The sequence below is a fragment of the Ailuropoda melanoleuca genome, chromosome 11 (assembly GCF_002007445.2).
Source record: "Ailuropoda melanoleuca isolate Jingjing chromosome 11, ASM200744v2, whole genome shotgun sequence".
NCBI classification, from domain to species: domain Eukaryota; kingdom Metazoa; phylum Chordata; class Mammalia; order Carnivora; family Ursidae; genus Ailuropoda; species Ailuropoda melanoleuca.
Window position 1 is genome coordinate 7,054,181 of NC_048228.1, and position 22,970 is coordinate 7,077,150.

Here is a 22,970-nt window from a genome sequence, read left to right on the forward strand (position 1 = left end):
CTTACTGCTGCCGAACCCATTTCCTTGCCTGTGAAGTGCAAGTAATACCATCGGTTCCGCTCTACGATTAAATGAAATGATGTGTGTCCGGGACTCAGCAGGTGCCTGCTAGACAATAAATACCCCAGTGTCACCCGCCACCATTATCATGATTGGGTAAGGGCACCACAATGGAAATGACTCCCCTGGGCAGACGGAGCCCTCAGGCATGCAGAGCCCCGGGAGCCTCTGGCCTGGGTAGTGCCTGCATGGCCAGTGCCCATTACGGGTCCTAGCCCACGCGGGTGGTCTTCTTGCACCAGGTGCTAGGTGGGCGGGGGTCAAGCCAAAAACAGGAAATGCAAAAACCAGAGCCTCTGCAGTCACAGGGGCTCCCCAATGCCTCTATCTCTCGCCTTCTCCAGGCTTAAAAAGGAGGATTCCCAACATTACCTGACGGGGTCCTCGGCTCCCACCTGGGGAAAGAGATGGGCCCAGGCCTGGGACTGAGCTCTATGGATGGGAGGCGGCTACACCCCTCCTGGTCCGCCCCGGGAGCTAGGTTCCCCCCAGGAACCACAACTTAGTGCCTCCAGGAAGGGCGCGGCTGGGCGCCCGGCTGGGACTCACCCTGGTCGATGGAGTGCTGGGGGAGCTGGCTGAGCTGGCTGCTGACTACCCCCGCGTATGTGCGCAGGAACTCCTCCTCACTGGCCGTCAGCTGCAAGGGGGAGACAGCCCCGGGTGAGGCGCGGCACGCACGGGCTCCCCGAAGGTACCTCCTCCTCTTACCCCTGGCGTCCCGTCCCTGAGTACTGACCCTTCAGTTCCAGAGCGAGCACCCCCTCCCCCCACCCTGAAGCCTAGCCCATGGTCCCACAGGTCTTGCCGCTCAGATCAGATCTGAGACTGGGTTCCGAGGAGCACAGGGCCTGCCCAGGGAGCCCATCCCTTTCTTGTTGAATAATGCTACCCTCTCAGGGCCCATCCTGCCCAGCGCCCCTTGGACAGCTCTTGGGGAGACGGGAGGAGAGTAAGTCCAGGGTCTGTAGGGGCTCACCACCCCGCCCCCCCCCCCGGGCCCAAGCTCGGCACAGGGATGGGAAGACCGCCCCAGCAGTCCCCCCGGAACGGACGGGCAGGGCTCTGAGTGACATGAATTGGCCGAACCACAAAGCCAGCACCCCCCTTCCCAGAGCAGGGCTGTCACAGGAGGTGGCTGCCGCTCTCTGCACCCTCCCTGGGGGACCCGTGGCTCGGCACCCCGAAGGCACTCACGTTTGATCCCATCTTCCTCAGCATGAGCAGCACTCGGACCTTCTGCTGAATGTACATCTCCTCCGGACTCTTCCCGGGAGCCCCCTCGCGGTTCATTCCCTGGCGAGGAGAAGCACTGAAGTGGGGGTCAGAACGAGACACATCACACTCAGACGGGGGCTCGGCAGGAGCTGCCATGCAGCCCACAGGGCTTCAGGGTCTCGCTTCTGAGAGCCCAGAGCAGCTGGCGAGTTGCACGTTCCTCCCTCACCCCTCCCGGCCCCAGACAGCCAGACTGAGCAGCTCGATCCTGGAGCGGCGCTGGCAGCCAGCACCCTCTGCGAGGAGCTGTCGGGCCCAGGGACACTGAGCTGACCCAGGACTTCTGGCCAGCTCGACCTTCCAGCCACCCCCTCAGCAAGAACCCTGAGATGAGCCACAGGAGATGTGCTGAATGAAGCCCAAAGTGCCCCTTGTGCAAAAGTGACACGACCAGAGGTAGCCGGCCGGCACCTCTGGCTGGAGACACCGTGAGATCGGGGCCCAGCCCCGAACACTAGGGCAGCCCCCTCCGCAAAAGCCCCTGACGACTTCAAGAGGCCGGCACCTGGGCTGGGCTCCAAGGAGTCCCTCGATGGGGACAGGCAGGCCCGGGCTGTGGGGCACAGATACCTACCTGAGCTCACTGCCGTCACCCTCACACGCCCACCCCCCGTCAGACGGCAGCGCCTGCAGGCAGCAGCTGTGTCCAGGGACAGCAGGGACCCGACCTGCACAAAGGTCCCAGGAGAGAAGTCCCAGGGTTTCCCCCCTCTAGGAGGAGCCGGCCGAGAGGAAGCCGGGCGTGGAGGGGTTTGGGTTACACACTTGTAACTCCTGGATGAGTCAGAAATAACGCAGCAGCTGGTGGGGGTGGAGCCTCGGCAGCCCTGGCGCCAAGGAGCTGCACTCGGAGGACCAAGGGAACCTGGCTCGCGAGCCAAGGACACTCCTCATGCCGTCCATCCCTCAGGGGCCAGCAAGCCCTGGACCAGCAGGCTCTCCCAGGCCGGCCTGCTCTCTGTGCAGAGGGCGGACTCAGAAATGTGCCAGAGCCCTGGGCACCAGCCTCCCTGGAGGTCCCTGTCAACTGCTCAGTCCCCATAAGCTCACAGGGGCTCTGGCCCTAAAAGTCCACATGATGGGCTAAAAAGCTGGCAAGCTGGGGCTTACGTAGAGCTGTATACTAGATGTAGCATGTCTCCTTCTGGGTCCTTCTTTCCCCCCACATCCTTTCCCCCCAGACTCCCTACTGTACCGTCTTCTCACCTGCCATCTCCTCTGGGCTCAGAAAAAGACCTAATGAACACTGATAACCAGGAAAGACGGGTAAGCCACCTCCAGAGGGCCACTGATGGGAGGCAGCCCCGCCATGCCCAGTGGACAACCCTAACTCCCCAGTACCGCTGAGTGGGAGAGCCCAGTTGTGGGACGTCACTTCTCACATGGAGCCCCTCCTCACTTCCTTCCACTCCACTAAGCCACGCGAGTACCCACGAGGCCTGCCGGGTGGCCCTGCCTCCTTCTCACGCCTCCCCTCGTGTCCTGCCTTCCTGACTATTTCTAGAACATACCAAGAAGATCTTTCCCCCAGCAGCCTTTGCACTGGGTGTCCCCTGAGCCCGGGCTGGCTTCTTTTCATCCTTCAACTTGCTTGAAGATGCCTTCCCGAGGAACCTTTCCTGACAGTATTAACTGAAGCAGGTTCTGTGCCCCCCCAACCCTTACACCCTCTGGGTCACATAGCCCAGCTTCGTCCCAATTTTCTGGGAGGGTCTTGCTCGAGTACTTGCTTATCATCTCTCCCCTGCTCGACTAGAGGGCCAGAGCCCACTTAGCTCACCCCATCCTCCACAGCCCAGCACTGTGCCTGGGAGGCCCTTAACAGATACCGCCAGGCTGGCTGAGTGGAAAATCAAGACGGCCTGTGGGGTCTAAGCTTCTCCCTTCTACAGTATCCACACTGATTTAGGGCCAAATGTCACCGAAGTGCCTAATCCAGACTCCATAACCAAGCTGAGCCGTGGCAGAGGGCTCCCGTTCAAGCAGGTGGAGTGCCGTGGGCTGTCCTGTTCCCCAGAGGACTTCTGACACACTCCACAAAGCCTTCAAACTGGGAGTCAGGGCTTCGGGGAGTAAAAATCTTCCACCCCCGTCCTGTGTCCAAGGGCTAACAGTCAGTTTGCTCTCTCCTTGTCAAAGATAGCATCGAAGACCGGTGGTGACCTGCCACTAGGTGTCACCACACACAAAAGAACCAGAATTCCAGCAAGATTCCCCGCCTATACCCACCCCAACTCCCCAACAGGCCCATCTGGTTCAAGCCCCTATTCTGATCCTATGTCACAAAGCACACCCCAGCCCCAGGTCCCACAGCGAGATCTAGTCATCATCCAGGGGCTGGCCCCACTCGGGCAAGGATATGTATCTGGTCGTGCTGCATATCCCAGGACCTAGGGGTCCTGGCTTCCCAGGGGTTGGGGACCCCTTCCTCACTTCCGTCCCTGACCAGCCAAGCTTCCTCCAACAGAGACATGGGCTCAGAACTGCAGAAGTGTGTGAGCGTGACCATGAGCGTGCATGTATGTGAATCATTCTACATGGTCTATTTTTACAGAATTTTGCTCTGTCCAGCAATCCTGGCATCTCGTACAGATGGATGTCATCCCATTGTCCTCCACTGGAGCCTCGGTGTCCGGGGGACCTCCCACACTCAAACTGTGATTACCGGGGCGGGGGGGGGAAGGAACGCCACCCAGCCATGGGCCTCAGGTGTCGTGGGGCCTGAGTGGGTGTTTGGGGCCAGGTTACTCCCATTTCAGCTTCCTTGGCAGAAACAGTTTCTTAAACTGTCTCTTCTTTCTTTGAGGAAGACTTATCATTTCTAAAAATTCTGGCTTTCTAGTATTCTTCGAGCTCTACTTGGAGCTGTTCTGCCCTGCTGCCTGACTAGGGGAAACACCCAGGGCTGGGGCTGGGGCAGAACGTAGTAGCCACGAGCACACGGGCCTGCCCTTCACACTTCAATCCCAACAGAGGAGGACATCATGACTGCTTTACAGGGTTCTGTCCTAAACAGAATCTGCAGCGGGGGTGTCGATGTGAAGAAAATTAGTAACTGAAGAGAGTAAATCATAATCACCCAAACAACACACACACGACAGTCGCTGACAGGCGGCAAGTCTATTAAAGCATTCTTGGTTTGGTGCCTATCAGAGTAAACATGCTATTCGATTTCCATCACCATTCTCACAAGCAGCAGATTAACTTCACTAGAAAACCCTCATCCTCCCCTGTAGGGGTGAAGAACTGGGCTCCAGTGAAATGGGTCTGAATTACGTAAGTCCAAACTGCAAGTAATTTGGACAAAATAGTTGTGTAGTCCTGAGCCGCGAGGCAAAGGTGACAAGTCGTTCTCAGTTATGGTCTCCCAGCTGCTCTGGAAATATCCCATCATCTAGAAAGGTGGTACTTCCATTCCAAGTCCTGAGAAAATGTCTCGATGTTAACTGCCCAAGTCAGAGACAGACCTGCTCCCTCTCCTAGCCACCACTGTGGGAGCTAACTAGGGAAAAATGTAGATGAGTCAGAAAATGGAAAACAGAAACAGGAAACCACCAACTACCCAAATGAAATGGTGAGGGCAGAGGTCCGTGGCTACAGACGTGGCTGTAGATAGCCACGTGTTATGCCAAAAGTGGGTATAAGTCCAGAAACTTACATCTGATTGGGACCAATGTGATTAAGGGAAACCAAGGTACAGACATATTCCCCACCACACCCCCTTTGTTCCTTTTGGTTCTGAGCCCGCATCTCTATGGGAGGAAGGCTGACTGGCACAGGGATCCCAACCACTAGGAGGGATCCATACAAAGTGACAAGGTGGCCCGTGGCCTAAGAGGCCACACTGCAGTCCGTGGGAGACATCGAGCTCACACATGAGATAGCACGCTCCTGCCCTGCCCTGCAGGGACCCAGCCTCTCCCAGCACACGGTCTCCAGCTTGAAGCAGCGGCTGTCACTTCAGAAGAACCTCGGCGCAGAAGGAACCCCAGAGCAGGACAGCCGAGTGTTCCATGCAGCAATCAGGCCATTCTGATAAACAGCGCTGAAAACTGGCCTCCTTCCGATGGGCACAAATGGCCCGGCACACAAACACAGCCACCTGCATGCATCCTTGTGTAGAAACTTGAAGCTCATGCTGTTTGAATACCCACATTTATAAAACTGGAATATACATTTATACCTGGGGTGGTCTTAAACCTGCTTGGAAAACAGTGAATCACTTCAAGCTGGGGCAAGACAACGGGGGTGTCCTTTACCCACACAACCCACCTCTGCTCTGTGGGTCCCCGCACTTGTCTTCGTTCTACCCATTTTTTTTAAAGTTGTGATATATTTTAAATGCTTACATTTAAAAAGGTACATTTACATGTATGCAATGTAAAACAACGTCCTATAATTGTGTGATTCACAGAGCTTACACAAAATATTAATTCAGACACTGCACACATCTTAGCCTAAAAGCAATGAGCAGTGCCATGGCATTGACGGGCAGGTGACTATGAGCAGTATTGGGCACGGTGGGAGAAGGAAGCGAGAGGAGCTCCCTTCGCACTCAAGCCCCGCAGCCCAGACCCAAGGCCCGCTCCCCAGCACTGCCCTATGGCCTGCTACCAGAGTCCTTCCCCAGGGGTCCTTACCTGCCTCTGGAAATTAACTTCAGGCAAACAGCTGTTCGACTGTGATGGGCGGGCTGTGGCCGGGGAGAAATAGGAAGGTGGGGCCCTGTGGAAACACAGAACACGGGTCATGGGAGGAGCCAGGAGGGCCCGCGGGGCTGCGGGAGTCGAAGCTAGAGCACACGGCCCACGCCCATGGACCCACCACACTGGTGGGAAGCTCGTGGCAGCAGGCTCTGCCGCAGTCCGGAAATACCTGTGTGTCTGGCCAGCCGGGGGAACCCGCACCAACACCTCTGGGATCGGGTGCTGACTGCAGCTACGCTCGCCTGTCATTTCCGGCTGAGCAGGTCACCACACACCCTCCTGCCTCGGGTTAGTCACCAAGTCCAATGGAGAGCTGAGCTGGGAGACGTTGCTGCTAGAGTGAGTCACTCGAGGCAGCTGATGGGCAAGTCCCGCACCTGCACCAGAAGGCGTCCCACCCACCGCACATCACCTGAGCCAGGCACCGGGACCGCGTGCTCCACCTGCTCTGTGCTCAGACACGCATTTCTGTTTGTCCTGCGCCTGGTGAACATCTGTAGCTGGACGTGTAAACATAAACTAACCCCCCCACACACACACACACATAAAACACAGCTGCGGGTCATTTACAGGCTGCCCACCTGCCCACACGTCTCCCGGCCCCTAACACACCTCTTGCAGGGGTCAAAGAACACTGTCTTCTCCTCTTTCGCCTCTGCCGCACAACCTCATTGCGGAGGTCCCGTGCAGGTTACTGAGGCAGGTGGGGGGCACCAGGGAACGGTGCCCGCCGCGCCAGCTTGGCCACCTCCTCCACTGTGCGCACTGACCTTGGAACCCCTGGTTACAGGGAGACTCCCAACTCTCAGCCCTGCCGTGAGGACAGAGGTCTGAGGGTGACACTTTGAGACACCTGTTCTGCGGGAGGCGTGGGACCGAGGACAGCTGGGAAGCCCCTCTTCCACTATCTTTTGGCAAAGAAAGATGCTCACTCGCCCAGGGAGGGGGGGTGGCCTGAGAAAACGTGTTTCCCGGAGAAAGTGAGATTTCAAAAGCCTGCCCTACAGATGGATGCTGTCTGAACCCTCCGGTCTCTGGTCTGTGCATCTCTTCAAGCAGCAGTGGCCCTCGGAGGGAGGAACCGTCACCCACCCCTGTGGGAACACTCCCTCCGCCCTCAGACTGCGGGAACAGCCGCCCCTACGGGAACAGGCATCTTTAGCGATTAATTGCTCTTTTATTCCTCTAGATATCAAAGCACCGAAATACCAAGGCTCCCTGGGGAACCTTCCACCCAAGTCCCCACATTCCTTCAAAAAGAGATGAGAAGAGGCAGCCTTCTCCCACTTCTGAGGGTCTTTAATTTCTTCAACTACCACAACACCCAATTAGCCTCCTACTGTCTGCAGGACTCGGGTCCTTCCAAGAAGCAGAGAGGACTTTGTATTAGTGCTTTTAAGGGGAAGGCATCCAAAGGCTGCAGGTCTGTTCCAGATGGGACTGTCTGGGGATTGGCGACCAGCTGTTCTATTTGCCATTTTTAGGATCAGGTCAATGTCCCCATTTTACAGAGAAGAAAACTGAGGCTCAAAGTTCTGGGGGCCCCTGAGCCAGTGGAAGGCAGTAAGCATGCTCCAGGAGCTGGACTGTTTTCAGTTCTGCTTTGTTGCCGATCAACTGTGCTCCCCGAGCTTGGTCACTGCCCTTTGGGCCCTTCATTTTGCCCACCGTAAAAAGGAAATCATGACCTCCACCACACTCCCTGCACTGGATACAATGAGATCAGGGCGGGCTTCATGAGCTGAGGCCTAGAAGGTCCCCATCCTTGGTTTAGAGCTCTGCTATCACCATCTTGAAATGCTTAATCGTTTTTGAATAAGGGGCCCTGCAAATTATAAAGTGGTCCAGAATGAGAAAAAGAATGCCAAGGTGCCTCTCAAACTGCCGTGGGCCCCGGAACCTGAAGTAGACGCGACACCGACTTCAGCAGGATTCACTAAAACCTTCCTTGGGGTACACAGCCCCGTGTCAGGCTCAGGGAACAGGAGATACAAAAGTGGGGCTGTGACATCAAGCCTGCCTTCCAGGAAGCCACCAAGTGGCTGAGGAAATCACACTACACAAAGCAAACAGAAAACAACACAAACAATACATAAGGACGAGCCAAAGAGATATATCGGGTTAAGACAGGAACACTGCCAGAGAGCCAAATGCGTGTGTGGCCATGCCCAGCCCCTCCCCAAGAGCAGCTCAGCAGCCGCACGGAAAGGCCGGGGGCTCGGGGCCAGTGTAGTAAGTGGCAGAATAAGGAGTGTGCAAGGTTCTGCAAGAACACAGAGGAGGAGCTCCGGGGAGAGGAACCTGGAGCTAGGTCTTGAAGGATGAATAGGAGTTTGCCGGCAGAGAGGAAGAAGGGCACTGGAGGCACAGGGACATTCTCTGAACGATTGCTGAGCATCTATTCCATGCCAGGCCCCGTGCCAGGCATCGAAGATACACAGCTGAGAGAAAACAGCCGTGGTCTGCCTGTGATGAGGGGCTCCCAGTGAGTCACACCCAGGTGCGTGCACCCCCAGACACCGGGAGGGATGACACACAGGATAAGTGCAAGGTGCCCTGAGGACACGCAGCGGGGAGCCTGACTCAGCCCTGAGGGAAGGCATCCAGAGGAGAAGATGGCTGAGGAGAGGCGCTGAAGCCGGGGTACTCAGTCTGAGCTTCACAAGACCACTGTGGCTGCAGCGGGAAGGAGACTGTGGGGCAGAGCTGGAGGGGAAGCCCCCGCCAGGACCAGCAGGAGGCCGGGGCCTGGGCTGGGAATGCCGGGGAAGGGATGGTGAGGATGGGGGGTCGGGGCATGCTGGCAGGCGGAACTGCAGGATGGCAGCTGGGTAAGAGTGTGACTGGCACGGCGGCCATGGGCAGGGGTGCAGGAGGCCTGTTGGTAAGGGCCGTGAGGACAGGCTGTAGAGCGAGGACTGGGCTCCACGGGCCACGGAGGAGCCCTCGAGGGCTGGCAAGTAGGGTGGAACCGTCCTTCAGAGAAAGTTGTTCCTACAGTGGACATCTGCAAAGTGTTCCGGAGACAGAGTCAAAACATGGTAAGCAGCCAGATCTGGGAGACGAGGCCCTGAATGGGGTGAGGAGGACGGAGCAACATGTGTGAAGGTGAAGATCTGGCATCCTGGCGACCCCACCACCAGCCCAGTGGCCCTGGGGAAGTCATCAGTATAAATTGGGATATATCAGTGAAAAAACAGCCAAAAATCCCTACATGCTCTGGTGAGAGGGGAGAGCAGAAGAAACAAAATAAAAATCAATCAATGGGAAATAATATAGTGTGGATGGAAGAAGGTGACCGACAGGTGCTAGGATAAAAATCGAGCTGGGTGAGGGGACCAGGAATGTGGGGTGGCTGGGTGTGCCTTCCTCAGCAAAGACTGGAACGGGGTGATGGAGGGAGTTGTCGCAGAGCTGGATGGAGGCCCCAGGGTGGGGTGTGCTGGAGGAATAGCAAGAAAGGCCCCGGGTGCCACAGGAAGGGAATGCGCACGGGGACAAGGGACAAAGAGCAGTGAGGCCTCTGGAAAACCTGACCTGGACCTGTAAGAAGGGGCAGCAAGCAGAGTGTATAGCCTGGCCTGACTTGGGTGTTGGCAGGACTGCCCTGAGTCAGACACAGAGAGGAGGCGGGAGGCTGAGAGCAGACGCAAGGGGAGGCCATGGTGGGAAACCAGGCAAAAGGAGTGGACAGGACATCAGGAGGGCCAGCGGGCGCGGCATGCAGTAGGGGCAGGTGCATGAGACAGGGTCGCCCAGGCCCGGGGGCTGAGCAGCTGAAGGCGGCACTCCTATCAACCAAGACGGGAGAGACGGGAGAGACGCAGCGGAACAGTTTTGGGAAAGGACCAGGGGTTGAGTTGCAGACAGCTTAGAGCCTTCCCATCAGAAAGCCTCAGTTTCCTTATCTGTAGAATGGGAATGATAATGGCACCTGCCTATCAGGGCTGTGAAATGAGATGAGAGAGAGAGAGAGCCCTCGGCATAGTGCCTGGTACACAGCAAATGCTCTATAAACACTAGTTACTCTAATGAGATCACAAGGTGATAACAGACAATGTGAGTAGGTGATCTTTTTGTTATAGGATGGGGGGTGGTGGGATTAAGACTAAAGAGTAAGAATTCAAAGGCTTAACACACCCAGCTTCCTTTCTTCCCTCTTCCCTCCCAGTTCAACCATCGGTCCCCAACTGGCTCAAAGGAATGATAAGGGGTGAAGAACTATGGGGTCGGTGGGGGGGAGAGGGCAGGACTCCACCTCCATGTTCCACACAGCGCCCTAAATCACTGGGGGTGCTTTCAAGCAGAGTTTCCCAACCTTGGCACAAGGGAGATTTTGGAGTTCTTTGTTGTGAGGACGGTCAGGGGCACCATACGACATTCAGCAGCATCCCTGGGCTCCCTCCGCGACATGCCAGCGGCGGCTCCTCCTTGGTTGTGACAACCAAAATGTCTCCAGACATTGCCATGTGTTCCCCGAGAGGCACAATCCCCCCGGGGTGAGAACTCCTTTAAAGAAATAGTTGACACGCATTCTAACTATTGGCCAGGTGCTGCGCTCACCCCTTCGTGTACATGAATCATTCAGGCTTCAGAACAAACATCCTTATAAGGTTCAACAAAGGAGGACACGGAGCTGCAGAGATCACCCAGCGATCACTCAGCCAGTCCGTTCCACTCTCCACTGAGGCAGTATTCAAACCCAGACCGTCCAAGTTCTGAACCACTATGAGACATGCTGTCCAGGCTACATGTAAATGGGCAGAAAGCACTCAGGGCCAAGGAGAGGGAGGCGGCCCCAAGCCTGGTCTGCAGCTCCGTGCCAGGCGGCAGCTCAGACCCTCAGCGACATCAAAACTGGGGCACTGGAGAGAATTTCCACAAGCTCTGCTCTCAGTAATTAAACTGCAACCTCCTGGACTCTGGGGCCTCGTGAGCAACTGCCTTAATTAATAAATTCCACATTGCAGCCTCCTCAATCCAGAGCCAGGCTCAGCATTCTCGAACCATGTTCCACCAGCATGAGCAAAACAGGCCTAATGGCAGCTCTGGCCAGTCCGGGAGTCTGCAGGACGCAGCATCATTCTTCCGGGCATGAGCTTGGGATAAGGAGTTCCTCCTGAGGTCGCCAACCCAAGTTAACCCTGACTCAAAGCTCCTTCCTGCTCTGTGAAGCCAGGCCATGTGGCAGAACAACAATGATAATTACTGCTGTCTCTGGAACATTCTCCAAGGGCCAGGCACACGGTCAGTCACATTCACCATATTGTCTCGTTTAATTTTAGTACTTAAAACAAGCCTGCAAGGTAAGAATTATTCCCATTTGATAGGGATGGTAAGTAACCTGCCCAAAGCCATGGAGCTAAGAAGTGACAGGGCCTGGATTTGAATGCATGAGTTCCTTCCATCCTATTAAGCCCCTCCTGGCTCAGGAGTTGAGAGAAGTGTCAGTCATTTTAACTGAAATTAAAATGAAAATCCGCTTTAGAGGAAAAAAAAAAAAAAAAGGCCAGAACCCCAAACTCCTGCCAATCAGAAAAGAAGATAAAGCAGCACAACAACTAAACACAGTGAATGGTCCTTGATGGGATCCAGGGGAGGGGACGGGGGAGGAGTCATAAAGGCCGTTACTGGGCAATTAGGGAAGCTTTACTAGGGAGTACTGATTAGATAATGGTATTGTATCAATGTTGTGTGTGTTGAATGTGATTTTATCCTGGTTGCACTGGAAAATACCCTGGTCCTTAAGCCATACGGGCTGGAGTATGCAAGGGTGAAACGTCTCAAGGCTTGCAGCTTACTCTCAAATGTACAGGGGGAAAAATGTGTGTGCATAAGTGCGTGCGAGCGTGCACTGAGTGCGTGAGCAACTGTGGCAAAAGGTTAACACTGGTGAAACCAGGTAAAGGGCATAGTTCACTACTATTTCGACTTTTCTGCAGATCTGAAATCAAAATGAAAAGCTGTGAAAACATTGAAAAGCCTTGGGGAAATGGTCAAATAGGAGGGGCCTGTACTTGCTCTCCGAGGAGGGGCCCCTGAGGGGCGGGGAACTGTGTGTAGCCCAATCGGAAGGCCCTGCTGCAGTGGGGACTGAGGCCTAAACACAGCTGAGCCCTGCTCCTCTCTGGCTGTGGGCCCGTGGGCACAGGAGTGATGCCAAACTCTTGGGGTTCACCCCCCAAACACCTCCCACCTCAGAGCTGCAACCTGCCCTTCCTGGCAGCGCGGTCGGCTCATTCCATTCCAGGCTTGAACAGCTCTGATGAAGGCCCTGGGTGAAGGTTCTTGCAGCTTAAAATCAAACCCGTAAGGCCCGATTCAAAACAACCCAACAGAAAGCAGAGCGCGGCCGCTGTCCTGACAACGAGGGGAAGGCAGCCACACAGAAGAGCACGGTTAGGCTGGGAGAGCGGCACCTGGAAGTGTCAGGAGGGCCTGGGGGATAAGACCCCCCTTGGAGCAGAGCAAGGCTCTCAGGCACATGGCATCCGAGGGGATGTCACATAAACCAAAGGCGCTCTACGGGTTGCCTGGGGGGCTCAGTCAGTTAAGCGGCTGACTCTTGATTTCGGCTCAGGTCAGATCTCAGGGTCCAGGGACGGAGCCCCGTGTCGAGCTCCTCACTCAGCAGAGTCTGCTGGAGATTCTCTCCCTCTCCCTCTGCTTCTCCCCTACTCTCTCTCCTTCTCTCTCCCCTAAATCAATCAATCTTTCAACAACAACAACAACAAAGGGCTGCAGGACAGGCACAGACCTGCCCAGAGAGGGCTCCCCGGGACCTGCGCACTGGAAAGGAGGTGAGAAGAAAGGGCCCCCCACACCCCGCCTTGGGCAGGGGCAGGTGGTCAGACCCCAGCTGTCCACCACATCCCTGCGCAGCGGGGGTGCTCAGTCGGAGGCATCTGGCGATGTCTGAGACATTTCTGGTCGTCGTAATGGGGAGGATGCTAGCGGGTAGGGGCCAGGGATGTTGCCGAATGCCCTGGGATGTCTGTGGCAGCCCTGGCCCCCACACCCGTTCAGCGGCCACCTCCGAGTTATCAGCTGCATGGGGCTCCCCCAACACCTCTGGGCCTTAGCAGCTGCGGGTCCCTTGGCCTAGAATGCCCTTTCCTACTTACTGTTCTCTGCTCCGTACCACCCTCCCTGGGCTGCCCTGAGCCCTGGGTTCACACCTGCCCAAGTTTCTCGCCTCATGGCACCACCTGATATTCCCCCCAGGGGGTGTCTGCACATCTCCTCCCACCTCCCAGCTGGAAGCTGTCTGTAGGCAGGCCCCAGGCAGCCTTATTCTCAGAGACATTAAAATGAACACATGTATCTCATGACGTATAATTCTGCTCTAAGTCATAGAGGGAGCTGATGCTTTTTCTTCAGTCTCCAATATTTTTGTGGACCCTCAGAGAGCTTGCAGGCCGTAGGCTGTGTGCTGAAGAATCTGGATGGGGAGGGGAGAACAGTGCCGCTGGTCCCATCTGGGGCTCTGTTATGTGAATGAATGGATTCGGGGAGCCTGTTAGAGTCACCTGGGAACCACAAAGGCGCTCCCAGCCTCAGTGCCATCACCACAGAGAATCTGAGGCATGGAGGAACAGAAGGGGCCCGTCTGAATAGACTATATAATGTTGGTGCGGCTGCATTGATAGAAGCATCTGTTTAGACCTTCAGGCTTAAAAGACATTTTTCCAATGATTTTGGCCTAACTGATAAAAGTAAGTTACTCAGATAGTACTGTCTCTTCAAGTCCTGACTTGGGTGAAACCCCCCTTTTTACAGCTACGAAAGAGTACCTGGCAAGCCTGCTCTGACAGCCTCTCGCGGTTCAGCTGAGAACAATGCAAACAGGAAGGGAACGCGGAGCCAGAGCCGGAGGAAGTTTCCCCAGCTGCCCAGGGACACTTCTGATCCCCGGCTGAGTGACGAGACTGTGGTTCTGACCAAGGCACACGCAGGTGGTGGCAGTGTTCTCTCTGCACAATAGGGGAAGAGGACAGAAGGAAAAAGGCATCTTTTGACCCAATTTTAAAAGATTCTTTTTTCTTCCCAGAGAACAGCTGGAGCCCTGAAACCCGGCCAAGCCAGAGCCGGAGACCTGAAGTCAGGAACCAGCACGCCTACAAAACCCGGCTCCGGATCTTCCTCTGATTCAGTCTGATTCGTGACCTTCGGCCTCTGGCAGGTTCCAGGGAGCAGGTAATGCAGACTCCAGAGCCCTGGTCTATTTATAAGTGAATGGAAGAGCTGGAAGCGTCAGCTCTCAAATGCGTACAAGCCCACCCCGGGCAGGAGGTGTCCCAGGCTGGATGACCCTATCCTCACCATGGGCTGAGCACCTGGTGGCGTCCGAAGCCACCCCGTGCAGGCTGGTGAGAGAAGGACCCTTTTTCTCTCCTGTGACCTAGATCAATACCTGAGATGTCCCCAGCTTGCTGATGCCCCTGCTCCCTCCACCAGAGAAAACTCACTTTGCCTTGCTGGTCAGTCTTCTGAGGGAGAGAGCGGAAGTCTGCTGCAGGCCTAGCGGGAAGGAGCCTGGCCGGGAGGTTTCACAGACCTTGTGTCACCTCCAGAGAAGGAGGGAGGCCAGAATGGAAATTTCAATCCATGGAAATCCTGTCAACCCCACTGCCCACAGCTATGCCAGTTTTTACAGGGTCACCATTTAAAATTTTTAATTAAATTGGGAAATTTAAAAGATTTTTTTTTTTAAAGAGTAAGGGGAAAGACTGCCAACGCTATTTATTTATCAGGAGCTACATGAGGTCCCTTCACTCAGAAACCTATGGACAAGTTCACACCACCCTCATAATGGCAGGGACAAGCCTCATTCCCAGAGGCAGGCCCAGGCATGGCCCTGGCCCGGCCCTCCCCTCCCCAACCCTCACTGGCCTCAGCAGCTCTTCTCCCTCTGCCTCAGCTCTCCCTTCATCCCTTCCCTCCATTAAAGTCTCTTATAATTGGTTCAAATAAATAAGCTTCCTGAACAGGTTCACTGCATCCCCTCAGAATCCCAGGGCAGGAAGGCCTCCAACTTCCTGTTGCGAGAATTAGGTCATTAAACCAATGGGGTCGCCTGCCGGGCAAGGGCTCAGTCCCCTGGTTGTGCCCCCAGAGCCCGCAGGTCCTTCCCGCCCAGCTCTGGGGATGACTATCCTTGGGTTCTGGCTGGGAGGCTCAAAGTATGGCCTCCTGGGTGAAAATTCTTCCTATAAATTCTTAAGAAAGTAATGGGGGCGCCTGGGTGGCTCAGTTGGTGAAGCATCTGCCTTTGGCTCAGGTCAGGATCCCAGGGTCCTGGGATTGAGCCCCTGCTCAGCGGGTAGCCTGCTTCTCCCTCCCCCCTCCCTCTGTGTGCTTGCTCTCTCTCTCTCTCACAAATAAATAAATTTAAACATCTTTAAAAAAAAAAAGAACATAAGTTTTAGGATTACTGCCTCCTCTTTCCTGTAAGCTTTCAACATATAAGTATGCATTCATTTGCATAAAGCATAGGTATGTTTGTTGACCTCAAAACCACACACATGCCATTCCTACAAATTGCAAGGATCCATTCTACCCACACGTCCCATTAGCCACACTGTTTGTTTGGATAACTGCTTCTGCTCTATGACACAGGCAGTGACCTCCCCTCTCCTTTCCCTCCAGCTACCTCTGAACAAAAAAATAATCCGAGGAAGGAGGAAACCTCCCCAGAAGAGGCTGTGAGACTCAGTTTCCTCCCTCTCTAAATGTTTAACAAGCTGATAATCAAAAACAAAAATGTTTTAAACAAAGACAACTCCAGAATCCACATGCGTTTATTCCATTAGCCCAAGGTGGGGGGGATGGGGAGGTAACATGAAGATGAGAACTCTCCAGTGGGCCACAAAACTCCAGCCTGAGGGCAAACGTGGTGGCGGCTGGAGAGGTGAGGGGTGGTCAGGGAAAACATACGTGCTCCCAGGGGGTGGGAAAACGCAGCACAGAGCACAGCAGGTATCCAGCTGTGCTCACCTAGAGGGTTTGCTCCAGGCCAGGGCCACCACAGAGAAGCTCACAACAGTGGACCGGAATGGACTGGAGGCTGCTGGGGCCCGTGTGAGGGCTGAGAAAGAAACTGTCCCCATTCCCACAGGGTGTAGGCATAAACACCCAGACCAGGCACACCCAGATAATCGAGTTCAGCCGCCAAATCCCCATCATCCATTTGTAATGACATCCTTCATTCCCAAAGCCATTAGTCACCAAGCCACTGACCGGGAGCAGAAGCTCCCAGCAAAACTGGCTTGTTACCACTCCCCTGACAAAAAGGCTCCTGGTTTTACAGGCCAGCTACCCACCCAAGACTGTCACATTTCATAAAATGAGACACAGGAGTCTTTTAAAAGCCCGTGTCCACGTAAGGCAAGCGGAGGCTAACCTCTTGCAAAAACTCGCAGCTGAGAAGAAAAAGCTTCTATCAAGGATCGTGGGGAGAGAGGTTAACGACACTACATACTAGTTTGATGGTAATCTCAAGGCCTGAGGCTTCCAGTCTCAGAGAACTAAACTTCCTTGCAAATTTACTTGGAGCACATAATGCCACGTAGGAACAAAACAAGAATCCCAGCACCAATGCGCACTGGTCTTACCTGCTTCTAGAAAAGCCACGCAAGTCTGCCTGAAAGATACTAGGTCATAAAAATTTCCAGTTCCAAAAAAGAGGTTCCTAAGAGAAAGGGAAACAGACAACGGTACACGCTGGAAGGGAAGGGGAAAGAAGCCAGAAATCCAGGACGGTAACCCAGGAGCGCCAGGCAAAGCCAAGGGAACCAGACCAAAATAGATTCCAGATGGAACAAAGTTGGGTTTTTTTTCTCCTCACCTTTTTATTGTGACAAATGTCAAAGCCATGGAAAAGCTGAAAGACTGGTACAGGGAACGTCCCAATACCTGCCCCTAGAGTCACTGCTTGCTAACATTTTGCCACATTTGCCTCATGTCTCTCCATGCTGTGGGCATATGCAGATGTGTACCCTGCTTTTCTTCCTGAGCCATCTGAAAGTAAGCTGTGGACACCACAATACTTTGCTCAATGTCTCATCACCGTCTCCTAAGGCCATCCTCCCACATAGAACCGGGACACTATTTGCACCCCCAAGGAATTTCATATTGACCCAGTAGTATATTGTGATGTATGCCCATGTCCCAGTTTCCCAGCCCCCCTCTGTGGCCATCACTGGTTTTCTTTTTTTTTTTAGGATTTTATTTTTAAGTAATCCCGACACACAACGTGCAACTTGAACTCATGACCGTGAGATCGAGAGTCGCACAATCCACCGAGTCCAGGCACCCTGGCCTGGTTTTCAATCCAAGATCCAGTGGGGGATCTCAAGTGCATTCGATCTCCACGCTCTTTCACCTCCCTTAGCCTGGAGTGGTTCACCAGCTTTTCTTTGTCTATCACGACATGAACATTTTTTAGAGTCCGGGAACATTGTACTTAGGATGTCCCACAACCTGGATTTGCCTATCTGTTCCCTAGAATTAGAATAAGGCTAGCTGTTCGGCAAGAAGCTATCATAGCTGTTGCCAACACCCCACTGGAGGCACCCAGGGCTGGTTCACCCCATTTCTGGTGATGCCAGCTTTGATCCCTTGGTTGTGGAACAACGTTTTAAATATCTAAAATAGAGAGTAAGTATATTGCGTGAAAATGCAGGAAAACGGTGGGACAAGAAAACAGTATGAAATGAAACCTAAACATTATAAAAGATTCAGAAATCTGATCATATAAAAATCAAAACTCTATGCATAGAAAGAAATATATAATCAAAAGAATAACGAGGAATTGTTGAGCTAGGTGTACTGTATATCACAGCCATAGGACAAGCTTTCTTAATATATAAAGAACACCTGTTGATCAATAAGAAAAGATTGCCAGCTCAAGAAAGAAATGAGCAAACGGTGTAACACATTGCTCATAAATGGCTCTTAAAGCTATGAAATGAAAAATTCCTCTATTTCTTCATAAGGAAAATGCCAATTAAAATCATAATGACATACCACTTCTAACCTATCAGATTAGCAGCAATCAAAAAGTTTGACAACTTCTGTCAAGGGATGGGGGAAATTTTCATGGGCACATAAAATGTTACCATCTCCATGACAGTGAGTTGACAATACTGCAAATCTAAACAGACGCACACTTTGCTCTAGCAATTCAGCTAGAATTTGTCCTACAGATACCCTTAAGTGCACAAAAATGTGTATAAGAAGGTTCCTTGTTAATAGTAATAAAAGACGGAAAACTTAAACGCTCACCAATAGGGGCCTGGTTTTAAGAAATTAAAATACGACCAATCAAAAGAATGCTATGGAACCATTAAAATGAGTACGATAGTTCTAAATGAACTTAGGCAAGTCACTTAATCTCTCCGTGCCTCAGTTTACTCGTCTGCAGACTGTGGACAATAACAGTACTTAGTTTGCAGGATTTTTGTGAGGAGTAAATGAGTGATATAAGTAAAGCCCTTTTAACAATACCCAGCACATGTGGGGGCATCTAGCATGTGACTGCTGATCTCAGGATCATGAGTTCAAGCCCCACGCAGGACGTGGAGCCTATTAAAAAAAAAAAGCAATACCCAGCACATGAGAAGTGCTCGAGAGGTATTAGCTGAATGATGACAACGAAGACGGTGTTGGGATAGAATGAGTTCCAGTATTTATTGTGAGGTGGACAACAACAGGATGCAGAGCGCTGTGTATGACAGTGTGAGGACAGTGCATGCGTGTGATCACGCGTGTGCATGACACATGTGCACACGTGCACAATGTCTCTGGCTAAGACGCACAGGACACAGGCTGACAGCGGTCTCTTCTGGGGCTGGGACGCCAGGAAGGAAGACTGTGTAGCCTTCTGAATTCTATACTACGTCTCGCTGACCCAGGCCGAAAGAAATGAGTGCTTTTTTTTAAAGGAAGGGGAATGGGGTCAGAAGACAGGAATAAGAGAGAGCTCTTCCTCCGGATGGTCCCGCCGGTCCAGGAAGTGGTTGGTGGGGAACATTCAAGCTCCCCTGTCCTGGCTCTCAGGCCTAACGAGCCTCTTCTCTCCCGTGGGCAGCCAACACCTGCGGCAAACGTGGGGTGACGGGCGCACGCGGCCTCAGGTAGAGTGGCAGCTTCCCCCTGGCGGGGGTGGGAGGACTCTGTACGTGTTCTGGCTGACTCCACTCTACCGTAAGCTCCAGAAGACTGCCCTGTGCGAAAAAGCAGAGCCAGGGCCCTGGAGAGACACCCCCACAGCCGACCGCTGGCTTGTAGGCGCCCCCACATCCTCCTAAATATCACTGGCGCCCCATCTTCCTGCAACTCCAGCGATCGGCTGGAGGGACGCCGTGTGCCTTGAGAGAGGCCAGCGGGTAGTGGCAACAGCGGGGACAGACACAGGTCAGGGGACAGGGGGTTGACACACCCTCTGCCTCAGTCGGAAAGCTGAGCACACGGTCAGCAATGGCCCTCACAGGTCTGAGATCATGGCTTCCCCGAGCTGACCTACCACCTTTTGCCCCTGCCTTTGTAAATACGATTGGATCATTCGGGGGCTCAGAACCATTTCACCCGCTTAAAATCCCCAAATCCCCTCGGTAGTGTTTACATCTTCATGGCTATAAATCGGCCTTCTTCCATCCCCCACCCCCATGGGAGAAACAAAATTACAAAGAGAAAATCATTCAAATGTTCTCTACCTGAAGAGAATAGAAGAAACCCGGAAGGTCCGAAACACGTTTCAGTTCATATTCCTGCAGCAGAAGAACATTCTGTGAGAGATGAGGGTCAGGAGGGGTCTGTGGGAAGCCAGGGCTGCCTGGAGCAGGGGGCTGTGAGCCCTGGTCTGGGTGGGGGGGTGTCAAGGCTAACGCATGTCCTTGGAAACGGGGCCTCTGGTTTGCCTGGTGATTTAGCAGGAAGAACAAGGGTGGGGCCCACATCAGGAAAGGTGTTTGAACCCACGGGATCCTGATCTCCACAGGAAGCCTGGCTCGTGGAATCCAGGACTGCGGGATGACGAGGCAGTAACTTCATCTGTCTTGGAGCTGTTATTCAGCTCAGGGGCACAGACCACAGGATTCCAGCAGCAGGAAACATGTGGGTGGGATACTCAGGAGATACTCGGGCCTGAAAAAACCTTAATTGGAGCTGGTCTCCAAAAGCCTCCCACCCAGCTCCCCACGTGGGAGAGGACATGGAAGTGTCACATTCTCCTGGCTGAACCAGCATCACTGTGGGCTTCAACCACACTTAAAGAAGTCCGGGACACTGAGGGACCTGGCCTTCTTGCCAGGCCGGCCGTTTCCTCCTGATCCCGGAGCGGATGGTGATGAGTCCCCAGACCAAAGGGGCAGCTGATTAGCACCAGGAAGGCAGCGACATGTCAGGGGCTGGTGAAAGTCACGTCACCCAGGAGTGTGCTGTCCTGGGTCCTCCTCTCATTCTGAATATGGGCAGATGTCTCTGCCAGCCCTTTGCCCTCTCCACCCCAGCCCTGCTGGAGGGACAGAGGAAGAACACTGTGTGTTTTCCCATGACCTGCTGGGCCTCCCTGACCTCGCTCTTTGAAGGGATCCTGAGGCCTGATGCTGGGAAGACTTGGGGAAGAAATAACTCTCCCCCCCCCATATCTATAAATTGACCCCACATAGGTGTCTACAGGCACCAGTCCCCTCGGGAACTCCGTGGGCCTGCCGGAGAGCACCATGCAGCTAGCCCCACTGCTGCCTGCTGCCAGATGTCTGCTTTCCAGGGTTGGCAGAGGGAGACCTGACAGGCAGGAGAGACAAGGTCTAGTGGTCATTTCTTAAGAAAGGCACCAGACTGGTGGCATAAACTCAAAAAAAAAAAAAAAAATTGGGAAGAACCTATGATCATTCCTTCCTGACTTGAATTCAAATAACAAAGGGTTAAGGCTCTCAGTGGAAATGTGCAGCTTTTGCTAAGTATGACACAGAGGGGCTCTAATCTATTAACTCTTCCCTTGCTCTTCTGGGAAGCCAAACACCGTCCCACACCTTAATGCCCACCTGGGGCAGGTACCCACAGGGAGCTGATGTACACGCCTGGAAATTATATCCTCACTCTTCCCTGAGAGTTCAAAACATTCACCAACACATTCACATGGCTCCATCTAGATAATAAGCCTCCTGGCCTAGACTAGAAGCTTTGTGTGGGGAAGAACTATTTTTACTCTGCTCATTACCCAGATCGTAATAAAATTTCTGTAAATATTTATTAATTGAATCAGTGAATCATTAGAAGGAAGGAGGGTAGGAAGGAAGGACGAATGGAACACCGCCATCCCTTCTTGGTATCTCTGTGTTCTTGGCTTATCCTATAAAGACATCACAGCCAGGATTAGAAACCGAGCCCTTTATTCCCCTTCTCTGCCTTGCCATCGGTAGTCCTCGATCCTGTTATGAGGCATAGAGACTTACTTACAGAAGCTTACACACTACAACACAACCAGGAAAAATGGAGAAACAGTCATGACCCTCGATCCTTAAGAAACTTCGGAAGGAGGAAAACAGTGCTTTGGTCCAGCTGTGTCCTCCACAAGGACACCTCTCCCTCTGGGGGCTGTTGTCTTTCCCTTTTAACAAGCCTTTGTGAAGGATCAGGGCATAATGGGTCTTTAATAACTGCGCGTAACAGCAATTGGCGCTCAGCGCCCTTTCGTAAAACAAGTTCAAAAACACTTTGGCTCAAACATCACAATGCCCCTGGGAGCTATGAAGGTACAAGTATCATTATCCCCATTTACAGTTGGGGAAAGTAAGGTAGAGGGAGGTTAATTAGCTTGCCCAAGGTCAGATGAGACAGGGAAAGGGTGTAGGATTCAAACCCTTTGCAGCAGCCAGTCAGCTAACTCTGGCCAGTGTCAACCACACTGGGTTTAAGAGAGATTTTTCTCTTCTCTACTGTTTGTGCTGAGAAGCAGTATCTAACATGGGGCTCCGAGCTGGTGACCAGGAGACACACTGCCTGGGTTTGAATCCTGATCTGTTCCTGACTAGCTTGACCTGTAACAAATTACTTAACCTTTGTGGGCCTCAGAGTCTGAATGTGTAAAATGGTACTAATGGTGTGATCTTCAAAACTAGCCTGAGGATTAAATGAGACAATGTATGTAAAATGCCATTTTCATTCATTTTCTCAATGAGCACATATCACTCTCATTGGGGAAAAAAAAAAAAAGAAGAAGAAGTTACTTGAGAAAAGGGTTGCACCCACTCTGGGCTTAGTTTTTATAAGGCTGAAGATGACATACGACTAACAGGCATTTTGGATTCTGCCAATGAAATGTCCCAGGAGCCTGAAAGTGACTTGCAACACCAAGTTTAGATTCCCACCGACTTGTGCTGGCCTCTCAAGGTTAGCAGAGCAAGTGGCATCGTGAACACAAATGACAAGGCGGATGCCTGAATGAGAAGCCGGCCAATAGCACCCCGTCTAACGAGGCCAACTCGGGATTCCTGGCCAGCTGAACCCCTGGGTTCTAAACGCCATTTCTCGGAGTGCTCTGCTGAGCTTCCCAACTGCACTCATGCACTCAGCCCAGACCAAAGACAGCCAATGCCCTCTCGGTACCACCATGTTCCTGATCAAACAGGAGGTGTTCGTGGGTGACAGTGTGGCCGGACCCTCTACAGAGGGACAGCTGATACTGAGCAGGGGCCTGGAAGAGAAGTGGTGGTGGGCTGGGGGAGGACAGCGACGCAGTCAATTTCAGGATGCCCCTGACAAAGACTCTGTGACATTCAAGTGTGTGGCCGTCCCTGATGCACACACGAAGGCCAGTCGCAAAACTCTGTTTTTTCAGTGTCACTGCCAAGACAAGAAGCTTTAACTTGGGGCACCTGGGTGGCTCAGTCAGTTAGGCATCTGCCTTCGGCTCAGGTCATG

The 22,970-nt window shown here is 53.2% G+C and overlaps 1 protein-coding gene across 3 annotated transcripts in view; it reads right to left on the reverse strand.

Annotated features, from left to right (window-relative positions):
- CTNNBIP1 (catenin beta interacting protein 1) overlaps window positions 1-19,812 on the reverse strand; it is a 37,246-nt gene extending 17,434 nt beyond the window's left edge. Inside the window, exons 1-4 of one of the 3 annotated variants that reach the window (XM_034671183.1) lie at window positions 19,760-19,812; window positions 5,979-6,063; window positions 1,258-1,372; window positions 610-700 (exon numbers count right to left, since the gene is read on the reverse strand). In XM_034671183.1, coding sequence (XP_034527074.1) covers window positions 610-700; window positions 1,258-1,353 — 187 coding nt within the window. In that variant the 5' untranslated portion in view covers window positions 1,354-1,372; window positions 5,979-6,063; window positions 19,760-19,812. Of the gene's footprint in view, window positions 1-609; window positions 701-1,257; window positions 1,373-5,978; window positions 6,064-13,837; window positions 13,982-19,759 lie in introns of those variants that run through there. The other 2 variants (XM_034671184.1, XM_019799089.2) reach the window with 2 other exon arrangements.
- Between the last annotated feature and the right edge of the window lie 3,158 nt (window positions 19,813-22,970).